This window comes from Pipistrellus hanaki (assembly GCF_964339955.1).
Source record: "Pipistrellus hanaki genome assembly, chromosome: 18".
Lineage (NCBI taxonomy): Eukaryota > Metazoa > Chordata > Mammalia > Chiroptera > Vespertilionidae > Pipistrellus > Pipistrellus hanaki.
In genome coordinates, this window is record NC_140520.1 from 35,606,499 (window position 1) to 35,632,482 (window position 25,984).

Consider the following 25,984-nt stretch of genomic DNA (forward strand, 5'->3'; position numbering starts at 1 on the left):
GGGAGCAGGATAGAGATAGAAACATCAATGATGAAAAAAAATCATTGATTATCTGCCTCCTGAATACCCCACACCGAGTTTTGAGCCCACAACCCAGGCATGTGCCCTGACTGGAAATCGAACCCATGGCCTCCTGGTTCACAGTTCAATGCTCAACCACTGAGCCATGCCAGCTGGGCTGCAGTTACAGTTTTTTGTAGATGAATCCACATGCCGGTTGGTCATAGTTTCTTTGTAGGTGTCAGGTTGAGATGAGCTATTTTTCCTTATTGGGCTGTGTTGTCATTGCACCATTCTCGGTTAGGCTTCCGAGAGGGAAGCTTGTTTCTGGGAATTGAGTCACTCACTCCCTTTTCTCTCTAGTTTTTTAGGTGGTGGCGGCAACCGGATGGACAGTAGCACATCAACACATTTCACAGAGGTGAGTTTTCCTTTGGGTGGAGGGCTGCTTCAGGGAGTGGGTGGACGTTAAAATCATTATGTACTTTTTACCTTTCTGAGCAGGAAAACATCAGAACGGATAGGGAAAATGTGGACGAGGTTAGCTTTTAGAGTAGTTGTGTTTTTAGCAGCTGGGGCTTTGGCATATCTCTTTCGGTAAAGCTTTGATTAGAGTAATAGCCTCTGTTTTAAACCTGACAGCATTATGAAGTCTGTTTTGTTGTGTGCAATGGTGTGAAAATAAAAAGCTTGTGCTTTTGAAATAACAGTGTTGCAGATTCTGCTTTAGTGGCATGGTGGCCAGGTAAAGAGCAGGCCGGAGTGAATTGTGCATAGAAGTCATACTAAGGCACAGTCTTCAACTCTACACAGGGAACTGATTTCTAGAAATTACCTCTAATGAACATGGCAGTTTGACAAAACTGGACTTAGGGGGCCAGATTAAGGGTAAGAAATCTACTTGTTTTCCAGATCTCCGGATGGGACCTATAACTAATTTCCAGTTCTTTATATAATGCAGCATCCATATTTTGAGGGGTGGGCAGGAAATCTTAGCTGTCACTTGAAAATAAGAAATTACTATGCATCCTTGTATATATTTTATAATAAATTTAGAGTAATTTTCTTTTTCAAACTTTATGGAATTAAAATCTCATTAAGTTTCTTTTTGACCATTTTAACCATTTTTTATTTTATTTTTGTCATTAATATTTTGATCCTCACCTGAGGGAGGATATGTTTATTGATTTTAGAGAGAGAGGAAGGTAGGGGGAGAGAAAGATTGGTTGTCTCCTTATAAGTGCCTTGACTGGGAATCGAATCCAACCAACTGAAGCACACTGGCCAGGGCTTACCCATTTTTAGTGTGCAGTTCAGTGGCATTACACACTCTGTTTTAAACTGTCGGAGTCTGTAGCCCACCAGCTCAGCCTGCAGAAAACACTGGTTTGCTTTGGCTCCTGTTGCCAGAGTACTTGATTCTAGAAAACTAACAGATGCTAAAAAATAACAAAGTTAAACCTCATAATTAGAATTTCTTTGTGTTTCAGGATTACATTAGCCTTTTCCAGAGATAGCTCAAGTACCTTGTCTAGCAAATTTTTTAGTATTTATATGTGTGTACTTCTTGGTACAAGATGTCTTTGAACTCACATTTTAATTTTTTCACTTTGATGGATTGAAAAACATTGTTTAAAATGTATTCTGTTTGCCAGGCCTGGAAGTTTTTTCTGATTTTAGCATTTTCCTTCTGTGTGTGCTATTTCCTTGATACACAGGTTGTCGCTTATTGATTATACATATGCAGAAAAAGCTTCATCTGATTTTTTTTAAGTGTTAGTTCTCTTTTAAGAAATGGAAATACATTGGTTTGTCAGTTTTTAGATCTGACTCACTAGGAAGAGATGTATTAAGACGAAAAATAAATAAATGTAGTCAGTTTCCTAACTTTAGTAATGCTAAATCTGACAGTGATGGCATGAGCTGTTCTTAGGTGTGGAAATAATTTTGCTGAGTCATAGCTTGTTCTTTAGAGTTTGTAGCAATGCCTAGTTTTCTCTCTGTAGAATTTCCTTCTCATCATGCGTGGATATTTTAGTTTTCTTCTTAAATGGTATTTTACATTTAAAAAAATCTGTCTGTATAATATTATAGAAGTTACTAGGGTGTTTTTTTGTTTTGTGTGTGTGTGTGTGTGTGTGTGTGTGTGTATTAACCCTAACCTGAGGATATTTTTCCCCCATTGATTTAAAAAAAAAAAAAAATATATATATATATATATATATATATATATATATATATATATATATATATATATATATAATTTTACTGATTTCAGAGAGAGAGAGAGAGAGAGAGAGAGAGAGAGAGCGAGAGAGAGAGAGAGAAACATCAATGATGAGAGAGAATGGTTGATTGGCTGCCTCTTGTATGCTCCCTACCAGGTGAGTGCACTGACTGGGAATCAAACTATGATCTCCTGGTTCATAGGTCAACGCTCAACCACTGAGCCAAACCGGTAGAGGCCCCCATTGATTTTTAGAGAGTGGAATGGTGTGAGGGAGAGAGAGAGGGAGGGAGAGAGAGGAAGAGAGAAAAACATTGACGTGAAAGAGACACATCTACTGATATAAGTCCTGTATAAGTCCTGACCAGGGCTGGGGTTCCAACCTTCGGTGCTCAGGCTGAGCTAGGTTGGCCAGCACATTGTCAAGGGTTTTAAAAAATCAGCTAAGTAGTCTATATTGAGTGCTTTAACAGCACTCTGCTAAAAGTAGGGACAAGAAGGAGAAAAAAAAAATGCCTTGCCTACAAGGAATTTGTAATTTTGTTGGAGACGAGCAACACGTATGAAACAAATAAGTAAACAAGAGTTTATTAAAATTATTGTGGTGGCTGGCCAGGTTACTCAGTTGTTTAGAACATTGTTCCAATGTGCCAAGGTTGCAGGTTTGATCCGTGGGCAGAGCACATACAAAAATCAACCAGTGAATCCATAAGTGAGTCTCTCTCTCGCTCTCTTTCTCATTCTCTCTCTCTCTCTCTCAAATGAAAATGAAAATTACTGTGGGGTCTATGTGACACACACAGTAGGGAGAGATTATATTAGGTGAGCTGCAGTCTTTGTAAAGTCTTCAGGAGGAGAGGTCAAATGACCTAGTGATACGCTTGGAATCAAATTGCCTGAGTTCAGATCTTGGGCCTACCACGTATTTACTGGATGTGTGACCTGGACAAAATTGCTTCACATCTCTGTACATGTTTTTTTATCACCTACAAATTGGGGAAAATAATACCTCATGGGATTGTTGTGAGGTTAAGTAAGTTAATACATGTCAGGTGTGTAGGCCAATGTGCCTGCCACATAGAGAGTACTTTATAAATTTTTGTCATTGTTAAGAGTTCATGCAGAAGGTAAAACAAGGAATTTAGATAAGCAAAGAGATGAGAAAAAGATAATATTTATAGCTGTAAGGTTTTATACTCATGTCCCTGAAGAAAAAAAATTAGAAAGTTATATATAGAAACCAAAGTTATTCTTTTCCATATTTTAGTTGGTAATTTCAGCAGAGACTTGGGTTCATTTTTGCTTTTTTCTTCAGCCAAAGCTGCTTGTGCAATGAAAAGGCTGTTTTTTATAATTAGTATTTACTAATATCTGAATTATTAAAATATTAGATATATTAGAAAAGGCTTAGTCTAAGCAAAATTTCAAAAGAATCAGCATTTAAAAAAAAATTAATCTGAGGGGGGAGAAGGAGAGAGTGGGTAAGCATGGAGTGAAGGTGGGGGGAGGCTGGTTGCCAGTTAATCTGTGAAAGTTAGTGGAGAGTGAATTATAAAAATGTTGCTGCCGAAATCGGTTTGGTCTGCGGACTGAAGGGTCTCGGGTTCGATTCCAGTCAAGGGCATGTACCTTGGTTGCAGGCACATTCCCAGTGGGGGGTGTGCAGGAGGCGGCTGATTAATGATTCTCTCTCATCGATATGTTTCTAACTCTCTATCCCTATCTCTTTCTCTCTGTAAAAAATCAATAAAATATATTTTAAAAATGTTGCCAGCAGTTTGTAGAGAGATGACATTGCTCTACTGAGGTCTCTGATAACCTGGGAGTTGAGCCCATGGCTACCTAAGGGTTTCATTGATTATTTGAAAGCTTTTGACCATGACCTGGTGCCAGTGAGACATCTGATCTGAGAGTCTCAGCTTACCAGAATGGATCACTTCCTTGCAGGATGGCTGTGGCTGCTGTTTCAGATTCGCAGAATATAAGATAGATAGATGGCTTCCTAGGAAACGAACACCCAGTTTGCACAAAAGGAAAGGGAGTGCTTAGCAGTCTGGCTTATATTTACTTAAATAAAATTTGTTTTACATATGTAGCAGTATAATGGTAATTCTAAAAAGCATTAAACAATATCTGGCCCTAGCTGGTTTCGCTCAGTGGATAGAGTGTTGGACTGCGGACTGAAGGGTCCCAGGTTCGATTCCAGTCAAGGGCACATGCCTGAGTTGCAGGTTCGATCCCTCAGTGAGGGGTGTTCAGGAGCAGCCAATCAATGATTCTCTCTCATCATTGATGTTTCTCTCTTTTTCTTCCTCTCCCTGTCTGAAATCAGTATAAATATATATTTTTAAAAAAAATCTGGAGCTCCCTTTCTTCATACATTTTCTTCAGGTTTTGTCCTGAGGCATAGATACTGAAAGATGTTACAACAACATTAAGGAGATTTTTTAAAATGAAAAATCTCCCATATTCTCATTACCTCATTTTAGTTTTATGGTTTTCATATAATACTTTTGATTTCTCATGTGCATTCTTCCTGTTTTCAGATGCAGGAATAGGAGTATACCATGTTGCATTTCTGCTTTAAAAATTTTACTTAGGATTATATCAGATCTTTTTTCTTATCTCCCCATAGTTTACAAGAATTATATTTCATATTCTTTTATGTTTGTACTATATTTGCTAAACTGTTATCCTGTGTTAAACATGTCTAATTATAAGTAATGGCTGATACTTCATCATTCCACCTCTGAGTCTAGAACATATTGAAAAATAAAACATAGAAGTTAGACAGAAGGCAATACAAATTTAGTTTTTATTCTACCTAATTGAAGAACACGTTGGTTTGTGGCCAAATAGACATTCTAAGTCTATACAGGATGACCCACCTGAGAATTAGAGGCTGCAGAGCCAGCACACAGACTTACACCCGCTTTTGCCTCTGTGCAGCTTCCTAGCGCATGAACTCTCTCCATTGGAGAGATGGGAATTAGCAGAGATGAGGCTCTTGCCACTCACCGGCCAGAAGCATCACTGCTTTGGTAGGGAGAAATAATGAGGTCAGAGGTGGAAATGAGAGATCTTCACTTTTGGGTATTGCAATTTAAGCCTATAGTTAGCAGAGGTGTGGGAGTGGTGTCTGTGGCAGCGGTGTCTGTGGCAGTGGTGTGTGTGGCAGTGGTGTCTGTGGCAGCGGTGTCTGTGGCAGCGGTGTCTGTGGCAGCGGTGTCTGTGGCAGCGGTGTCTGTGGCAGCGGTGTCTGTGGCAGTGGTGTCTGTGGCAGTGGTGTGTGTGGCAGTGGTGTCTGTGGCAGCGGTGTGTGTGGCAGTGGTGTGTGTGGCAGTGGTGTGTGTGGCAGTAGTGTCTGTGGCAGTAGGGGTGGAGGTGAGCCAGGCATCTGGGAGGGCAGTTTTAGTTCTGCCCTCTCCTGTACCAGCTCATGCTCTTGTATGTGTGCTCCTGGGGCCTGTGGAGAAGGTTCTCATAATCAAGAAAAATATTAAGTTAAATTAAATAGAATTCTACCAATTTTGACTGACAGAAGTGACAATTTTAAATGATTAAATATTTAATAAAAAGTTCAGGATTTTAAATTATCCTTTCTGTTTGCTGTTCTTATTCTCCGACAAAAGGAGCACTCATTGGAAAGAAAGAACCAAAACTGTCACTTCACAGTTAACATGATCTTTTATGTTGAAAACTTGATGGATTCCATTAAAAAGCTGTTAGAAATAGTAAGTGTAAGCAAGGTTGTAGAATATCAGAAACATATAGAAAATCAGTTGTATTTTTACATATTAGCAGCAATTAGAAATTAAAAAAATTAAAAATACCATTTACAATAGCATAAAAATATGAAATACTTTTGCTTTCAGAAAAAATGTATAAGACCTGAGCATGGAGAACTATAAAATATTACTTAAAGAAATTAAAGGTCACCTAGATAAAAGGAGAAATACATCCTGCTTGTGGAACAGAAGACAATATTGTTAGGATGTCATTTGTGAGTTCAGTATAATTCCAGTCAAGATTCCAGTCAGTGTTTTGGTAAAAATTGAAAATTAGATTTATAAAATTCATATGGAAATGCAAAGTATATAGAATATTTAACACACCTTTGATAAAGAAGAAAACATTAAAGGACTAATACTATCTGATTTCAAGGTTTATTATGAAGTTACTTAGGGGCTCAGTGCACAAATTCATGCACTGAATTCATCCTTGAAAGGAACTGTGGGCCATAAGGCTGCAGTGGGCTAAGGGACGGGTCTCGGCCCATCCTCCATGCCCCTGCCCAGTCCCTCCCACTGCAGCCCCCCAACTCCCTGTCTGCCAGCAGTCCCTGCTGCTGCTGCTGCTCCCACATGCTAATGGCGCCTGCCCCGCTTGCTTGCACCCACTGATGGAGCTAGCTCCCAATCCAAGACTGCCTACTCCCAACTACTTGCCTGCCTGCCAGCCTGATCACTCCCAATCACTTCCCTGCCGGCCCAATTGCCCCCAACTGTCCACCCATGCAGGCCTGGTTCCTCTCAACTGCCTTCCCCTGCCGGCCTGGTCGCCCTCAACTGCCCTCCCCTGTTGGCCCGATTGCTCACAAATACCCTCCCCGGCCAGTCATCTTGGACCACATGTGGGCGGCCATCTTGTGCAAGGGCATGAGAGTTAATTTACATATTACCTCTTTATTATATAGGCTAATAACCAAGACGATGATACGGCCATCAAGATAGATAGATCCGACCAGAATAGCCTGCCTAGTGGCTCAGTTGGTTAAGCATAGGTCCATACACCAAAAAGGTTGTGGGTTTGATCCCCTTTCAGGAGGGTGTGAGAGGCAGCTGATTGATGTTTTTCTCCCCTCCCCTCCAACTCCCTTCCCTCCCCCCATCAAAGTCAATTAAAAAGAAAATCCTCAGGTGAGGATTTAAAAAGAAACAGAATAGAGTCCAGGAATAGACTCACACACACTCGGGACAAAGGCGGTTCAGGAGAAAAAAGCATATTCTTTTAAACACTTGCTGAAATAGTGAATATCTACAGTACAGAAATATGAGCTTTGAAATACACACTTTAAACTATATACAGGAATTAACTCAAAGTGAATAATAGTCTAAAACTTTATATAAAATTTGAAGAAAACATTTCTTAGATATGACACCAAAGCCATGATCCATAAAAGAAAATAATTGATAAATTGGACTTCAATAAATAACCTGGCAGAAACCGATTTGGCTCAGTGGATAGAGCATCGGCCTGCAGACTGAAGGGTCCCAGGTTCGATTCTGGTAAAGGGCATGTACCTTGGTTGCGGGCACATCCCCAGTGGGGGGTGTGCAAGAGGCAGCTGATCGATGATTCTCATCGATGTTTCTAACTCTCTATCTCTCTCTCTTCCTCTCTGTAAAAAATCAATAAAATATATTAAAAAAGTAATAATAAAATAAAATAAATAACCTGTGTTCTTCGTAAGAATGCAGAAACAAGCCACAGATGATAAAATAACTTTCAAATCATCTGTGACGGCCTGTGTATCTAGACTCTATAAAGAAACAAAAACGGAGTAAGAAAACAACCCATTTTTAGAAATTGGGAAAATATTCTAATAATGTCCTTCACCAAAGAAGATATACAGATGGAAAATGCCAATAAAAATCTCAATGCAATACTACTGCACAGCTATTAGAATGGCTAAAATGTAAGACTGACCATACTAACTCTTGGTGAGTGTGGAGCAACTGAAATTGAGTGGAAAAATGATGCAACAAATTTAGACAATCTACCTGTTTTTTAAAAAAAGTAAAAATACATCTACCATGTGATCCAGCCATTCCACTTTTCTAAATATTTGTCTAAGAGAAAAGAAAGCATATATCTGCACATATACATATATATTCAAATATTCTTAACAACCTGATTAAAAATAGAAACAACCCAAATGTCTATCAGCAGGTAGATGGATAAACAAATTGTGATACATTCCCACTATGGAATACTAACCAATATAAGGTATATGGAATACTACTCAGCAAAGACTATTTTTTTTTTTAAATCAATCTTTATTGTTCATATTGTTACAAAGGTTCCTCATTTCTTTCCCCCTCCACCAGGTTCCCACCCCACCCTCCGCCCCCTCCTCATCCCCCATTGTCCTCATCCATAGGTGCAGTTTATGTTCAGTCTCTTACTCCCTCCCTTTCCCTGATAGTAAATCCCTTTTCAGATAGTAAATCAGTTACTTAGCATTTTCTCATATCAATAATACCACCACATGCCCAATGATACACTTCACACAAAAGACATTTCCAAATAGGTCAACCAGCCTTATCCAGGCCCCACCCAAGGCACTCACAGATCAACACCCCAGCGCTATACTAACTCAACACATCCAGATCTAAGCCTTCATCACTTGATTCAGCAGACCCTCAAGTTCCCACAAGTTTCCAGCCATGTCTGAGAGGCAGCCTTGGGGCAGGGGCAGGCGAGGAGCGAGCTGTTCCGGGCCTGGCTGCTCCGGGTCTGGCCTCTGTTGCTCTTGTTCGTTTCACAACCAGCTGCTCCGGGTCTAGTCACCGCCGCTCCCGACCTAGTTGCTCTGGACCTGGCTGCTGCTGCTCCGGGTCCGGCCGCTCCGGGCCTGGCCGCTCCCAGCCTGGCAGCTGCTGCTCCTGGCCTGGCCGCACAAGACCCGGCTGCTCTGGGCCTGGACGCTCCCAGCCTGGCAGCCGCTGCTCCGGGCCTGGCCGCACCCGACCCGGCTGCTCCGGGCCTGGCCACACCCGACCCGGCTGCTCTGGGCCTGGCCGCTCCCAGCCTGGCAGCTGCTGCTCCGGGCCTGGCCGCTCCCAGCCTGGCAGCTGCTGCTCCGGTCCTGGCCGCACCAGACCCGGCTGCTCCGGGTCTGGCCGCTCCCAGCCTGGCAACCGCTGCTTCGGGCCTGGCCGCACCAGACCCGGCTGCTCCGGGCCTGGCCGCTCCCAGCCTTGAAGCAGCTGCTGCTCCGGGCCTGGCCGCACCAGACCCGGCTGCTCCGGGCCTGGCCGCTCCCAGCCTGGCAGCTGCTGCTCCGGGCCTGGCCGCACCAGACCCGGCTGCTCTGGGCCCGGCTGCCCCGGGCCCGGCCGCTCCGAGTCTGGCCGCTCCCAGCCTGGATGTTCCGGGCTTGGCTACTGCTGTTCTGGGCCTGGCTGCTCCCAACCCGGCTGCTCTGGGCCCGGCTTCTCCGGGCCCGGCCACTCCGGGTCTGGGTGTTTCTGGACTGGCCACCCTGGGCTTGGCTGCCTCTGCCTCAGGTCTGGCTGCTCCAGTGCTGGCTGTTGTTGCTCTGGTTCTGGCTGCTGCTGCTCTGGGGCCTGGCCGTTGCTGCTCCAGGCCCGGTTGCCACTGCTTTGTGCCTGGGCACTCTAGGCCTGGCCGCCGCTGTTCCAACATTCTGTCCTTTTTTTAAAAAAAACAAAACAAAACGCATTTATGTTGCAATGTTGGCTGGTGAGTTGAGTTCTGACTTAGTCTTTGATTTTTCAAGATCTTCTTTGTATTCTTTCTCAAGTAATTCCACTATCTTTTGCTCTCACTTGATTTCTTCACATTGAGAACTTTGGTTTCTTCCTCCTTGTCCTGGGAGCTCAGCAGGTTGGCCTGTGGCACCCCTTTGTTCTCCACGGGCTCCCGCGCTGCTCCAGTCTGTTGCCGGGTCGGCGCCGCCCAGGAAGCAGCCCCCGGCCTTGGCTCCGTTGCCCACGCTCAGAGGTCGAAGGCTCAGGGGCACACACCCCTCCCCCCCCTGGGGGCCCCGTCGCCTGGCTCCCCGCCGGGCCCGGCTGGCTGGTGTCCAGCAGCGGCTCCTGCTCCCTGTCGCATTCCTCCAGTCTGGAGCTTTTGTTTTCTCCTTCCCGCTAGGGGAGTCTAGGATCAGAATCAACAGACTATCCTCTGCGCACAGTGCGTGCGACTCTGGGGGGGATCTGCTTTTCGCCATTACCCTGGGATTCCGCCTCACAGCCCCGTCTCCCCCTGCCCGAGCCTGGGTCCCCAGGGTCTGGTCCAGGACTGGGGTTCAGAGCAGTCCGGACTGAGCCGGAGGCTTTGTTTCTTCCCGCTAGGGTAATCCAGCATCAGAGTCAACATTCAGTCCTCTGTGCACAATGTGCGCTCGACTCTGGGGGCCCTTCTTTTCGCTGCTCGCTTGGGATTCCGCCTCACAGCCCCGTCTCCCCCGTCGGAGCCTGGGTCCCCAGGGTCTGGCTCATAACGGGCTCAGCGCTGCCGGTTCGGGGGTTCAACCCAGGCTGGGGGTTCCATTTCCTTCCTGCTAGGGAACGCCAGGCAGCACCCAGCCCTCTCCTCCTCTCCGGCTGCGACCTCTCCGCATGCACGCGCGTGCGTGCGTGCAAGCCCACAGCATGTCTCCGTACCTTAGGCTTTTTTTCAGCTCCTCTGATTTTCCTTCTGGTTTTCTCTTTCCTTCTTGTTGTAGAATTTTCAGTCAGTCGACTACCTGTAGCTCTGGGCGATGTCCACTCTACATTTTAGTTGTATTCCATTGAAATTGTTGTGTGCTGCTGTGGTTAGGTGTCTACCCTAGCAGCCATCTTGGATCCTCGACTATTGATATCTGTAAAAATGAATCTCAAAAATAATTAAGCTGAGTAAAAGAAGGCACATCAAGAGCATCCTATGTAATAGAAGGCTAATATGCAAATTGTCCCCTCGACTGGGAGTTCGGAAGTTCGACCAAGGGGCAGAGCCAGTTTGCCAACCGCCCGCAGCTCCTCCACCTGGCTGGCTGGACCCCACCCATGCACGAATTTGTGCACCAGGCCTCTAGTATACACTATGATTCCTTTGACATGAAATATCAATTTCTTAAAAAATGCAAACCACAGCAAGAACATCCATTGCTTGGGTACAGGAGGGGCAGGAAGGAGGGATCTCAATGTTTTCTAGGGCACTGGAAAACATTTGAAGGTTATGATCTTGATGTTTTCATGAAGCTTTTCAGTCTCAGTTGACTCATCTTTGTTGACCATAATGTTTTTTGAGATATGATTCACGTATCATGTAATTTACCCTTTAAAGTGTACAATTCAGTGGGTTTGCTAACTTTGTACAGTTGTACAACCATCACCACTGTTTAATCTAGCAATTTATCATCACCCTAAAAAGAAACCCTGTGCCAATTACTCTTTCCTGTTTTTCTCTCCAGTTCCCCAGCCTTAGGTAACGGCCAATTTATTTTCTGTTTTGTGATTTTGCTTATTTAGGACATTTGATATAAATGGAATCATACAATATGTGACCTCTGTGAGTGACTTCTTTTGCTTACCCAGAATGTTTTAAAGGTTCATCCATGTTGTAGCATGTGTCAGTACGTCATTCTTTTTTATGGCTCCACAATATTCCATTGTAGGAGTATATACTATATTTTGTTTACCCACTCATCAGTTGGTGGACATTTGAGTTTTTTATCCTTTTTCACTGTTATGAAGAATACTAGTTTGAATATTTGTACACATTTTTGTGGGTTCAGTGTTTTAATTCTCTTAAGCTATAAAAATGAAATTTCAGGGTCAGATGGTAACTTTGAGGAACAGACCATAATATTTTAAAAAGTGCTGATATGGTCATGGTTAGCTTATAGCAAATTCTGCTCAATGGAGGATACTGTCAATCCTGTTTTTCATATGGAAGTACGTAAATATTTCAGCTCACATATTTTCAGAGGGTTGTCTTATTCTGTCTCTTAGAGTAACATTTGAGATTTTCAAGACAAAACTTGAAAATAAAGTGTCTCTGTGATTCTTTTGAATGTTTCACTGAGACATAATAGTGCTCTCTATTTGTTTTACTTATATAACTCATGCCCTGAATACCCAGTTTTGTTGTATGAGCTATTTTTTTCTCCTGTGCCTGTCTGAGTCTGCTCAGAGGCAAATGACCTCAAGCTATTTTTAACCTCATGTTGATTTGGTATAAATTTGTGGGGGGTGTGTGTGTGTGTGTGTGTGGTGTTTTATAATTCTGTGTTTTATGGTCAGTGTGCATTGTCATTTTAAAACAAATACATTGACTTAATATTTATTTGCACTCCTTTGCATTTTATAAACAAAATGCCTCATGCTGATGTTGAAACTACTTCTCAGCTTCCATTCCTTCAGGTTCTTATATATATTAAATATCATAACAATTATAATTATTAATGCAGACTGTTGGTAGTATGAGCTTAGTGATTGATTTTTCTTCTAGTTAAAATTTTTAAATATTTAATTTTTACAAATTAATTATAGTGAACATAAAGATCGCTTTGAGAATCCGTTCTGCGTGCAAATGTTGTGGAACTTTTATCTAGTAAGGGAATAATAGTGTTCTTCCTATCTATAATAAAAAAAAGTGTAATATGCTAATTAGACCAGACAGCCGTAATACCTTTCAGATGAAGCTGTGGCAGCGGGGGCCGAGGCAGAGATGGTTAGGGGCAATCAGGCAGGCAGGCAGAGTGGTTAAGAGCGATCAGGCAGGCAGGTGAGTGGTTAGGGGTGATTAGGCAGGCAGGTGAGTGGTTAGGGGTGATCAGGCAGGCAGGTGAGTGGTTAGGGGTGATCAGGCAGGCAGGTGAGCGGTTAGGAGCCAGTGGTCCTGGATTGTGAGAGGGTGCAGGCAGGGCGGAGGGACACCTCTCCTCCCCTGCATGAATTTCGTGCAGTAGGTCTCTAATAGTTTACATAAATGACTAGATGGGGCTGCTTATACTTTCTCACTTAAACTACATTGTAGACCACTTTTCAGACTAGAAGCCAGTGATATCTAACTGATGGAAACTGTTACTAGAAAATAAAGGAAAATAAGTGTGATATGGTAACAAGTACAAATGGTAGTTAAATGAAAAGGTGCATTTTTTCACTGGTGTATTGAGAACTCTTTTTTTTTTTTTTTAAATATATTTTATTGATTTTACACAGAGAGGAATTGAGAGGAACAGAGAGTTAGAAACGTCGATGAGAGAGAAACATCGACCAGCCGCCTCTTGCACACCCCTCACTGGGGATGTGCCCGCAGCCAAGGTACATGCCCTTGACCGGAATCGAACCCGGGACCTTTCAGTCCGCAGGCCGACGCTCTATCCACTGAGCCAAACCGGTCCCGGCTGTATTGAGAACTCTTATTGCTTTTAGTGTGAATGTCATTTTTGTTTCAGATTGGATGTTAGAATTCATAAAAAAAAATTAACAATGTTGTCAAGAATATGGGAGACTGTAAGCTCTTGCAGTGCTAGGAGTATAAGTTGGGATAGCTCTTTGGAGAGGATAGTTTGTCTAGTGAAATTTAAAATGAAGAAAATAAACTGATGGACACAATAGGTTCAGAGATATATGGAAGCATGGAACAGATTGACAAATCTCTGAGGGAAAGTAGGGATAGATGCCTGGGTTGGAAGAGTTTACATAAAAAAAAACTGCATAAACCATGGACACAGACAGTAATGTGAAGGCCTGGAGTATGGTCCGGTCGGGAGTGGAGGAGCTCTCTGGGGAAAGAAAGGGGCATCTGTAGTACTTTCAACAGTAAAGATAAGTAAAAAAATAAAGTCTGCATTGTTTCGTATAAGTATTGCTACCCCAACCTTTAATTTTTTGATACAATTTTCATGAATATCTTTTCCATCCCTTTTAGTTTGTGTGTGTGTCTTACTTTCTGGAGTGAGTCTCTTGTAGACAGGACTTGTAAGGATCTTGTTTTGTTACGTATTCAACCACCATGTGTCTTTTTAAAAAAAATAAATCTTTAATGTTCAGATTATTACAGTTGTTTCTCTTTTTGCCCTCTATAGTTCCCCTCCACAGGATTCCCACCCCCCCCCTCTGCCCTTACCCTCATTAAGATTATTTTACCCAGCAAAGCTATCATTTAGAATTGAAGGTCAGATAAAGAGCTTCACAGATTAAAAAAAAAAAAAAAAAAAAGCTCAGAGTTCACCGCCAAACCAATATTATATGAAATGCTAAAGGGTATTCTTTAAGAAGAGGAAGAAGAAAAGTTAAAGATAAAAATTATGAACAATAAAATGACAACAAATACATATCTATCAACAAGTGAATTTAAAAATCAAGTGAGTAAAAAGTCTGATGAACAGAATGAACTGGTGAATATAATAGAATCAGGGGCATAGAAAGGGAGTGGACTGACAATTCTCGGCGGGGGGGGGGGCGGGAGGGGGGAAGGTTGGGGGTGCAGGAAGAGATTGGACAAAAATCGTACACCTATGGATGAGGACAGTGGCTGGTGGGTGTCACAAAAGGTACGGTCAGTTAGCATGTTACTCTTTTATTAGGTAGATATTTTATCTTCTTTCTTCAAGAGCCTTTAACATTTCTTGTAGTACTGGATTGGTGGTGATGAACTTCTTTAGTTTTATCTTGTTCAGGAAGAAGCTCTTTGTCCTTTGATTCTAACGATAGTTTTACTGAGTAGTAAAGCTACAACCTTGGTTGTAGGTTCTTGCTTTCCATCACTTTGATTTGTGTTGCTTGATATGTTCCTCGGGGTTCATCTTTTTTGTGATTTTCTGCACTTCCTGGACTTGTTTCTTTCACCAGGTTAGGGAAGGTTCCTGTCATTGTTTTTTCATGTAAGTTTTCAATTCCTTGCTCCCTCTCATCTCCTTCCGGCATCCCCATGACACAAATGTTAGTATGCCTGAAGTTGTCCCAGAGGCTCCTTAAACTGTCCATTGGTTGCTAGGTCTGACCGAGACCACAGTGGAAGATCTGCTGTCAGAGGTCAATCCCATGGAACAGAGCTCACATCATTGGGACCCAGGAGCCTGCCAAGTTCATCCTTAAGTGTGTTGCTCATGAGGTGTTTGGGTGGTGCTTCGACATGATGTGAAGCTGGAAGCACTAGCTCTGGGGCTTCTCTGGAGGAGTAGGCCAAATCATCCACTACCAGTGCCCTGTCTGGGCCACCAGGCATGAGCAACAAAGCCATTTCCAGATGGCTGCTAACTTGCTGGCCTTGAAGGTGTCCAGAGAACTAAGCTGCAAGCAAACTAAAGCCAGTTGCCACTAATGCTGTGCCAGGGACCACTTAGCAAGAGGCAGGGGCCACGCTGAAGCCAGATGCTCCTTGAGTTTTGTGAACCTTGCATAGATTTTTGGAAAGTTCCAAGTATGAGCCAAGATAGGCCATTTATATGGCTGGGATGGGCCTGCATGTGGGTGTGGCGCAGTTTCAGAGAATTGTCAGCACTAGGAACACTGCTAACCTAGTTGATGAGGACTCAGATATAATGACCGTCTGACGGCTTCATTGGGGAGGATTTAGCAAAGAAACAATATTCTCTGCCTGTACTTCTGCCTTGGAGAAAGCCGCCTCTCCAACCCTTGCTGGACAATTCAGTTCCTCACCATAAGTCACTGGCATCTTTCGAGCTGCTGCCCCAGCTGGGAGCTCAGTGAGTGAGTCCAAGTAAGTTCATGAGGACCCTTTAAGAGGAACACCTGGGACTCTAGCAGCCCTACATCTCTCTCAGCCACAATCTCTGCTGGTTTATTTTTATTTTTATGTCATGCTTTATGCAGACCCCGAGCTTGGTGTTCTAAGAAATAACTTTCGGAAACAAAATAAGTTCATTAATTGGCAATTTTGAATTGTGACTTTTGTGTAATGCTTGCTGGGTTAGGTTTGAATGTTAAATTATTCAAAATCATGTTTGCTGGATTTTTACATTTGGATATCTGCTGGTAGTTCTTTATAATCTGCTGAGTTTTTTACTGTCGGAAGTTACCGGAACTTATCTTCCTGGCACTGAAACCCTGGCCGGGGAGCAGAGTGTGGAGCCTGGGTTCTTGCTCCTCAGGCAGTTTCTCCACAGACAGATTTCCTTGCTGGCTTTTAACCACCGCCATGGTTGTGGCACCAGCTCATTCTGTGTCTGTGCCCCTCCTACCCGTCTTAATATGGCTTCTTTGCATCCTGCGTTGTAGAACTTTTGTTCAGCTAGATTTTAGGCAGTTCTGAGCAATGGTTGTTCTGTACTTGAGTTGTACTTTTGATGTGATTGTGGGGAAAAGCAGGTGCTGCAGTTACCTATTTATTTTCTTAATACCTCATCTATGATGTTATTTTACATGTACCAAATAATAAAAATGTTAAGAATATAAAACATTTAACACGTATGCTATGCTATTGTTGAAAAGAATGATCTGAGTATGTGTGTTCTGAGTCAATGCAGACCTTTCCCCCTCCATAACATGTATTACTGTCTAACATACAGAGTTTTCTTTTCCTTTCTTTGGAGGCTAGGAGCATGTATGTCTCTCCCCACTTGAACATGAAATCCATTGGGCAGAGGGTTTTGCTTTGTTTTGACATTTTTATTGATTTCAGAGGAAGGAAGAGATAGGGAGAGAGAGAAACATCAATGGTGAGAATCATTAATTGGCTGCCTCCTGCATGCCCTCTCCTGAAGATCAAGCCTGCAGTCTGGGCATACGCCCTGACCAGGAATCGAACTGTGACCTCCTGGTTCATAGGTTGACACTCACAGGGGCCGGGCTGAGGTTTTTTGTTTTCTAAAAATGTTCACTGCTATATTCTAATAGTTCCCAAAATGTGATTGGGACATAGTACATGCTCAACAAGCATTTGTTAAGTGAATGAATGAATCTGTGTTTGTGTTACAAAACCTAGTATGTATAAATACACAAATATATATTTAAAGATCTGGCATTCTACACACCAAATTAAACTGCCAGTAGGTGAGTAGAATTATGGGTAGGGGTTGGCACGTCTGAGTGAATAGAGGATATATTGCACTTTGTGTAACACATTGTATATTTTTAAATTATATTGGAGGAAGTCTCTTGAAAAATAAGCAAATTGTAAACTGGGAAAAAAGCAAAAAATAGCATGCTAAGTATGGATCTCCAGATGTTAGGGTCAGTCTGGAGTTGAGGGCTATGAACACCTGCAGACCTAACATCATGTGCTGAGCAGTTTTTGTCCCTATTATTATCTATACTAGGGGCCAAGTGCACGAATTTGTACACCTTGGAAGGAATTGTGTGCTACAAGGCTGTGGTGGGCACAGGGGTGGCTCTTGGCCCATATCCACGCCTGCACCTGGCCCCTCTTGTTGTGCGCGCGGCTCTCCCTCCCCTCCCCCCCCCACACCTGTCTGCCAGCAGCCCTGCTCCTGCTGCTACCAGACCCGTGTGTAGTGATCAGGGCCAACAGCAGCAGCAGGTGTGAGTGGCTGTGGCTGCTGCCCTGATCACCCCTCAGGAGCAGGGGGATGTGAAAAGGCCCTTGGGCAATCGGACCAGCAGCAGGTGCAAGCAGCGGCTCCGGCGTCCGCTGTGGGTGCGAGCAGGGCCAGCTGCAGATGCGAGTGGGTCCGGGACCCGCATCAGATGTGAGTGCTGGGCAGGACTGCAGTGTGTGGGAGCAAAGAATTTTTAGTATCAGAGGCTTGCCCCGATGACGGTGACCAGTGCCCTTCCTTGGTCTGGCGCCCCTGCTCACCTGCTCCATCATCCCGCCACAGCCAATGCCCTCTGCTGCCGACGCCCTCCATGTTCCATGCATGCTCCCTAGTGGTCAGTACACATCATAGTGACTAGTTGTTTGGTTGTTCTCCCATTTGGTCTATTTACATACCATATTTTCCGGCGTATAAGACGACTTTTGAAACGGGGAAAAAAAAAGCCTGCTCAGATTGGCCAGAGTCAGAGAGGCGGTCTATTAAAAAAAGAACTGGTATTGCCTCGGAAGTGGGGGGTAGTCTTTTATACAGCGAATATAGGCCTAAACCTATGTTTTAACTGTAAAATTAGGGGGTCGTCTTATACGCCAGAAAATACGGTATTAGTCTTTTATTATATAGGATTATATAGGATATTGATTTTTTTGTTTTGTTTCATTTAAACGTTTAAAACAAAACAAAGAGACCTGAATATGACTGGGGTTATATACTTGGTTGGAGTAAAGTAAGTAGTGTGGAACTCTCAAAATATCTGGTGTACAGATAAAGTTTAAATTATTTTAGAAATGATTTGTTTTTCATTCACTCTTTGTTTAGTGATTCTTTGGTCAAACCCAACAGGCACCTCCCCCGCACATACCTCGCAGCCACCACCAACACCCTTTTAATGATAACAGTATTTACAAGAATGGTCTTATCAGACATTCCTGCACTGCTTTAACCCAGCTTTGACACTGCCCCTTTCTGATGCAGCTTCTAGGTCAAGAGAAGTATTTTATAGATATCTGTCTCTACTTTGTGGTGATGGTGCTTTTTTTGTTTGTTTTATTAATTCTCACTCGAGGATATTTTTTCCCCCTCATTAATTTTAGAGAGAGTGGAAGAGAGAAGGAAAGACAGAAATATTGATATGAGGGAGACACATCGATTGGTTGCCTCCAGGGCCTGGGCTAGAAGGAGCCTGCAACCGAGGTACATGCCCTTGACCAGAATCGAACCTGGGACCCTTCAGTCTGCGGGTTGATTCTCTGTCACTGAGCCAAACCAGCTAGGGCTGATGGTGCTTTATTTTAAGTGTGTAAATCTGTTTTATTCAAATCTTAGATTATCCTGTAGTGAAAATGTAGATGCATTAAAACATAGAATTATAATGTTGATCTAAATCAGGGGTCTTCAAACTACGGCCCGCGGGCCACAGGCGGCCCACAGAGGAGTCTGATCCGGCCCACCAGGTTTTTTGGGCAGTGAGCGCAGCCGAGGTGTTACAGTAGGAATTAGTAGTTCATATAGTCCGGCCCTCCAGCTCTCTGAGGGACCGTGATCTGGCCCCCACTTTAAAAAGTTTGAGGACCCCTGAAAATGATTGACTGTGCTTAGGACAAAAGTGTATGATCACCTTTGTCTCATGCTTTTATTTCAGAAGGGGGTGTAACTGGTCAGAGGCATGTGGATATGAGTTCATTGTTCAGAAAGGAGTTCAGTCATTGGCCTATTGTTTCTGTATGAAGGAAATAAATTTCACAGTATATAAGTTTCCCCCATTCTCTATTCAGGCACTTGAAAAATTTCTCTTCATAAAATTTGGGGGAAACCTGTACCTTAGTTTGAGCTGCTGAATTTTAAAGTATAAAAATTATTCCTTTTTTCAGTATTTCTTCCTTTTGTTTCTTCTTTTTCCTATTCTTAAAACTATAATGTAGTTTATTTCTGTTTTTATTAGTTCTGGCGCAATTTGGACCACACGATGATTATACAAGACTTTAGACCGTTTCTAAGTAGCAGTGCACTGGACCAAGACAATAGAGCCAATGAGAGAGGTCACCAAACTCACACTGACTTCTGGGGACCAAGTCGACCTCCACGGCTGCCGATGACTCGGCGATACAGACCGCAGGGAAGCACCCGTCCTGACAGATCCCCAGCAATTGAAGGGTGAGTGCACAGTTGTTGTTTTAAGTTTTTTAAGGGCAGTTTCAATGAAAGACATATAGCCTTAATCTAATCTTTATTAGGTTCTCATACTTACTACCTTTGGGGACAAGATGGAGGAATATAGACAGAGTGAAAATGAAGCTAAATGAATGTCTATATTCAATTCGTACCACAAACGAATGATGAATAGCTAAAGGGTAATAAAACTAATGATATAGGTCTCTGGTAAACATTTTTAATAATGTCTTAGATTAATATAGGTCTAACAAAAATTCAGAAGCTAATGAAAAGGGATATCAAATATATCAGATGACATTAGGATTCAAAAAGACCTTAGCAGATTAAAGCAGTGGACTTGATATGAAATTTAATAGGAATAAACATAGAGTCTTGTGACTGCCAAAAACAGTCATGCAACAAATGTCTATTGAGTCTTTCATGCTACAGCATTTGTACTAACACGGGATACATGTGAGTAAAACACTATTGGGTGTGGTTCCTTATCTCATGGATCCCATTTACTAGGGACCATAAACACTTTTTAAAAATATTTTCCTTATGCTTAGGATTGTGTTCATGCTTTATTTGCTTATTTCATTTAATCCTTTTGAATTATTAGCTGCTATTATTATTCTCATTTTACATAATAAGACTCAGAAAAATGAAAACGGGATCAGTGGTAGATCCAGGACTTGAACCCAGGGATATCTCAATCTAGAAATGCATTAGCTGATACAACAGCCACTAGCCACATGTGGTTATATCAGTTTGCATTAAAAGTTAACTTAAAATTCCTCAGTCACACTAGCATATTTCAAGGGCTCCGTAGCAACAGAGAGCTAGTGCGTGGTTGCTATTTTCACAGCACAGATTATAGAGCATTCTGTCACCTCAGACTGCTGTTTGGGCAGTGCTCTTCTGAGCCTACACTTGCTCCAGGCTTTACTACCTTCTAGACTTTACTATTAACATTTTATTATTCTAGCTTTATCACATATCGGTCCATCTGTTTGTTCTTTAGTTTTCATATGTTTTGTGAATTTCAAATTTATTTGCAGGCATTTCTTCTTAGGGACAACGATAGGATATGGAAATCCAATTTAACAGGATTGTCTAGGACAGTGGTCTGCAAACTGCGGCTCTTGAGCCACATTCAGCTCTCGAGCCTCGGTTTGCCACTCTGTTGACTAATGACTTTGCCGATCGCTGGGATAGGGGATTAATTACAAGGAACAACACAAGCCTGTAATTACTGGAAATGAGAGTCTAGGTTAGTGGTCAGCAAACTCAGTCAACAGAGCGGCAAACTGTGGCTCGAGAGCCGCAGTTTGCTGACCACTGGTCTAGGACAAAGGCCAATGGAATGTTAGACTGTTTTTAATAACTTCCGTGATTAGTGGTACTAAATCTGTGTCCTGGTTACATTGCCTATAGATTACAGTTACATGCCTGTAGATTACTCTCCCTTCTCGCCTGCGATAGAGCCCACTGTTGCATTCCTCAACTACAGCTCCTGTAAACTTTCCCTCCTGTGCACGTGTTCTCACACCCGCAGTGCCGCCCGTTTTGGACTGGTGTTGTCAGGCCACTTTCCCCGCTCCTCCACCAGGGAAAACGGCTGAGAGCGGCCTGGCGACCATAAAGGAGCCTGTTGTTGCCCGGCAGCTGCTCAGTGCGTTTGCTCCCCCTTAGGCAGTCAGCGCTTTGGGTTAGTTTTTTATTTCCCTCACCAAATATTTTACTCTCCACATTTCCTATCCAGGAGCTGATTTCAGCAGCTGACTTGTATTTCATTACGAAAATTGGGGCCTTAGGCATAAATTTCCTAAATCCCTCTGTCCAGCTTATTCTTCACCAATATTTATCTCTCCCTCCAGTCTCTTCAGGTGAGGTGTTCCGTTTTTCTTTTTTGAAAGCAACTCCATTAGCCCATATTTTTTTATCTATTCCTCTGACTTACTCTGGGATTTCATTTTTTAAATTTCTCCCTGCTTCCTCCCTTCTTTTTCCTAAATGGCCCTTGCCCCTTCTCGTTCCCCCTTCCCCGACCACACACACTTTAACTCTGTGGCTTTTAATTTTGGCTGTGCATTTGTGTCACTGAAGATATGTTAAAAAGCACAGATACTTCTCCCCAGGATTTTGATATAATTACTTTGCATGTGGTCCAGGCATTGATAATTTTTTTTTTAAGAAAAAAAAATTATTTTTACATTTTTAAAAATTAATTTCAGAGAGGAAGGGAAGAGGGAGAGAGCGATAGAAACATCAGTGATGAGAGAAGATCATTGATGGGCTGCCTCCTACACACCCCCTATTGGGGATGGAGCCCACAATTCCAGGCATGTGCCGTGGACCGGAATTGAACCTAGGACCCTTCAGTCCACAGGCTGGTGCTCTATCTCAGTGTTTTTCAACCTTTTTTGGGCAAAGGCACACTTGTTTCATGAAAAAAATCACGAGGCACACCACCATTAGAAAATGTTAAAAAATTTAACTCTGTGCCTATATTGACTATATATAAAGTAATTCTCTTGAATAGGAATCAAATAAACACAAAGAAAGTATTTTATAATTACTTTATTATGAAATATTAAGTAAACAAAATAGTGAAAAATTATAAAATTCTTGTCTTGTCTGCACCTACGGCACACCAGGCAACATCTCGCGGCACACTAGTGTGCCGCGGAACAGCGGTTGAAAAACGCTGCTCTATCTACTGAGCCAAAGTGGCTAAGGCGGCATGGGCCATTTTTTAAATCTCCTGAGGTTATCCTGATTGTAGCCAAAGTTGAAAACTACTACTTTAGTTACTACCCAATCTCATTTCCTTCCCTTTTCAATGCAAATTTCTCATCTCTCATTATTCCTATCCTCCTGTAGTCTGGCCCTCCTCTCACTAAAATCCATGGTGACCTTCTAGATACAAACTCAGTGGCTACTTAAAATTTTTATTGTGTGAGCCTAATTCACTAAATTCAGATAATTTTAATCTTTTTTCCCCCTCTTGAAATTCTCTACTTCTGACTTCCATGGTATTAAGTTTTTAAAATTTACCTCTTCCTCTGACTTCCTTCTTGTGGATACTTTCTAAATACTTGTTTCCCAAGATGCTTCCTTTATTCTGCTTTTCCTCTTATGCTGCAATGGCTTTCTTAACTTCGGGACTGTTGGCATTTTGGGCTGGCTAATTCATTGTATGGAGCCATCTGTACATGGTAGTGTGTTTAGCAGCATCAGTGGCCCTTCCTTTACTACATGCAGGAACCACATCTCACCCCACCCCCCAGACACTGCCCTGGGGGAGCAAGCCATGTCCCCAAGGAGACCTGCTGCTCTGTAAGCTCCGCTGTCCTCAGGCGCTCCGGTAGTTCTGACAATTACCTGGCCACTAAAGACCCACTCTGTGTTTCTGTCTTTACCTTTTAAGACTTGAATATATAACCTCTTTTTAGACATTTCCATCTGGATATTCCATAGATATTCCAAACTCAGGAAGATGGAACCTAAACTTTTCTTCCAAATCTGATCATTTTAAAAAAAATTTCTGATTTTAATTGGAGGTAACACTTCATACCCAGTTTAGAAACTGAGATTCTGCCTTATTAGAATCTATATTAGTCTGTTATTGCATAAGAAACTAGCCTAAAACTTGATGATTTGAATCCATAATTGTGTATTCTCTCTCACAGTTTCTTTGGGTTTGGGTCAGAAATTTGGATAGAAAATGGGGAGACAGTTTGCCTCAGCTGTATTATGTCTAGGACCAAAGCACTGGAATCATCTGCAGGCGTATTTGCTTACATGTATTACATGTTAATGCCAGCTGGTGACTAGAGTTCTAGTTCATGCTGTCACCTGACCCACACATGACCCTCCTTAGTCTTAGGAATCAAGGCTTTTTTTAAATTTTTTTTTAATAAAATGTCTGTTTATTTGCGTTTGTTTGATAGTTTCTTAATTCAGATTAAATATCTGGGAAAGAACACCACATAAATGATGTACTCTTCTCAATGTATCAGTACAACTAAGGGACACAAGATATCAGCTTGTTTAAGCTGATGTTAAGTTTGACCATTTGGTTAAGGTAGTATCTGCCAAATATTTTTAATAAAGGTATTCTTTCTTTTTACCCCTTCTCTTCTGTAATTAATAATTCCTACCTGAATTAATATTATAATAGATATAAAATAATTTTCCCATTTCTGTGATTTCTTCTATAAGTAATAGTTAATATTTTGTAAAAAAGTTTTTGTCTTCTCCCTGTCCTCCCTTATTTGTTGTTGACTTCGTTTTAGTGTGGGCTCATGGATTTTGTTTTAATTATTACTCATTAAAAAAAATACTTTTAAATTGATTTCAGAGAAGAAGGAAGAGTATCAGTGATGAGAGAGAAGAAGAAATAGAAGTATCAGTGATGAGAGAGAATCATTGATCGGCTGCCTCCTTCTACAGGCCCCCCAATGGGGATTGAGCCTGCAACCTGGGCATGTGCCCTGACAGGGAATCAGTCACAAACTCCTGGTTTATAGTTTGACACTCAACTACTGAGCCACACCAGCTGGGAGGATCTAGGCATTTTAGGCAGCTCACAGCCTTTACATTAATAGAGATTTGGGGCATCAGGGTAAAGTAATCAGCTCATGTTTCTCTATTAGCTGATAATTTCTGGTCTGTATAGTTTCTGTGAGTTTCCTTTAATGTAAATAGAGTACTTTCAAGGAAATAAATATATATATATATATTTAGTTGCCAAATAAGAATGGAAAGAATTATCCTAATTTGTTGATTTTTACTGAATGAATGCTGCTTAAAAACACAATATGAATTCCCTTAGGTGGCCTTACATCCTGTCTGCAATGTGAGAGAGCAGGAGAAGCTAATAACCTTTATGAAGTGCCTAGAATGGTTCAGGTACTAGGCTGAATACACTGTTTTCACCTTGCCCTTGAGCTGGGCCACATACAGTTCAAATAGGCAGGGGTCAAATTTTAAAATCTTGTTGCTCAAAAATTTCTTGTCAGACTAATAAAATATCAGTATGGACATACTAGCTTGAATCAGTACTCCTTGGTTTGCTTTGCCTTTTTATTTCATAGGAAATTGTGGTCTAGCCTATTGCTACATTGTCCCTTTGACTAATAGCAGAGTGGGAGAAAGATGTGAGCTGCCTTTCCTCAGATGTCCTTTACAGATATCATCCCTTAGTACCATGAAAGTAACATAAAACCCGCTTTAACGGTGGCTTAAACAAGAATTTTTTGCTTAGATTTAACAAATCTGTAGGTAGCTGGCAGCAGGTTAGTTCAGTGTCTAAGCCGTGCTAGAATCTCTGTGGTTCTCTTGGTCTTTCCCTCATGCTTCCTTAGGGCCTCAGGCTAGAAGAAAAGGGAAACAATAGCACGAGTTTATTTATCCTTTATTTTTTTAAGGAAAGGAAAATCTTTTTCACCTTTCCACTCCCCCTCTATGTCACCTGTCAGGAAAATTGTACTCACTGGGTGCTTTGTCACATGCTCCCCAGCCCCAGCTGTGAAGAGCTGGGAGAGTGTGTATGTAGTAGTGGGTGTCAAGGGAGAAGAGTGTTGAGTGATTGGGGACAGCCACCCAGTGTCTGCTGTTTAGGTATTTGATTAGCTACTTAAGCTAATAGAATAACTGGCACGTTAACTTAGATTAATTGTAGGATAGGGTTAACATTTATATTTAAAAATGTCTCAGGAATCTTCTGAGTATTTAATCTCATCACTTGTAAAACATATTAAACACGGGCACCTCCCCCTTTTTCTTTAATGAGTGTTATGAACTCAGTTATTTTGGCTTTAAATCAGTGTTTTTTACATTTTAGACATTTAAATACTGTCTCAAAATTTTCCCTCTCTATCAACATTATTATTTAATGTTTTCCTTAGATAGGCCTACCTGTTTTTTTGTTTTTAAAAAAATATATTTTATTGATTTTGTACAGAGAGGTAGGGAGAGAGATACAGAGTTAGAAACATCGATGAGAGAGAGTCATCGATCAGCTGCCTCTTGCACACCCCCTACTGGGGATATGCCCGCAACCAAGGTATATGCCCTTGACCGGAATCGAACCCGGGACCTTTCAGTCCCCAAGCTGATGCTCTATCCATTGAGCCAAACCAGTCTCTGCACCTACCTGTTTTTTTTTTTTTTTTTACCTTAGGCATACTATGAAAAGCAGCTTCATATTATTACCTGTATAAGTAAACATTATTGACTATTCAGTAGTTTTTTTCTCCACTCATCTTTCTTGCCAAGTAAAAACTGTGTTCTGCTATAAGATCAGAAAATGCCAGATGTGCCGAAGCCGGTTTGGCTCA

General features: G+C 42.1%; 1 protein-coding gene across 3 annotated transcripts in view; it reads left to right on the forward strand.

Moving 5' to 3' along the window:
* The window catches only part of RNF115 (ring finger protein 115), a 72,064-nt gene that overhangs the window by 34,996 nt on the left and 11,084 nt on the right, over positions 1–25,984 (forward strand). For all 3 annotated transcript variants that reach the window (XM_084867150.1, XM_084867149.1, XM_084867151.1), the window contains 2 exons: positions 364–421; positions 19,429–19,640. In XM_084867150.1, coding sequence (XP_084723276.1) covers positions 364–421; positions 19,429–19,640 — 270 coding nt within the window. The remainder of the gene's footprint in view (positions 1–363; positions 422–19,428; positions 19,641–25,984) is intronic.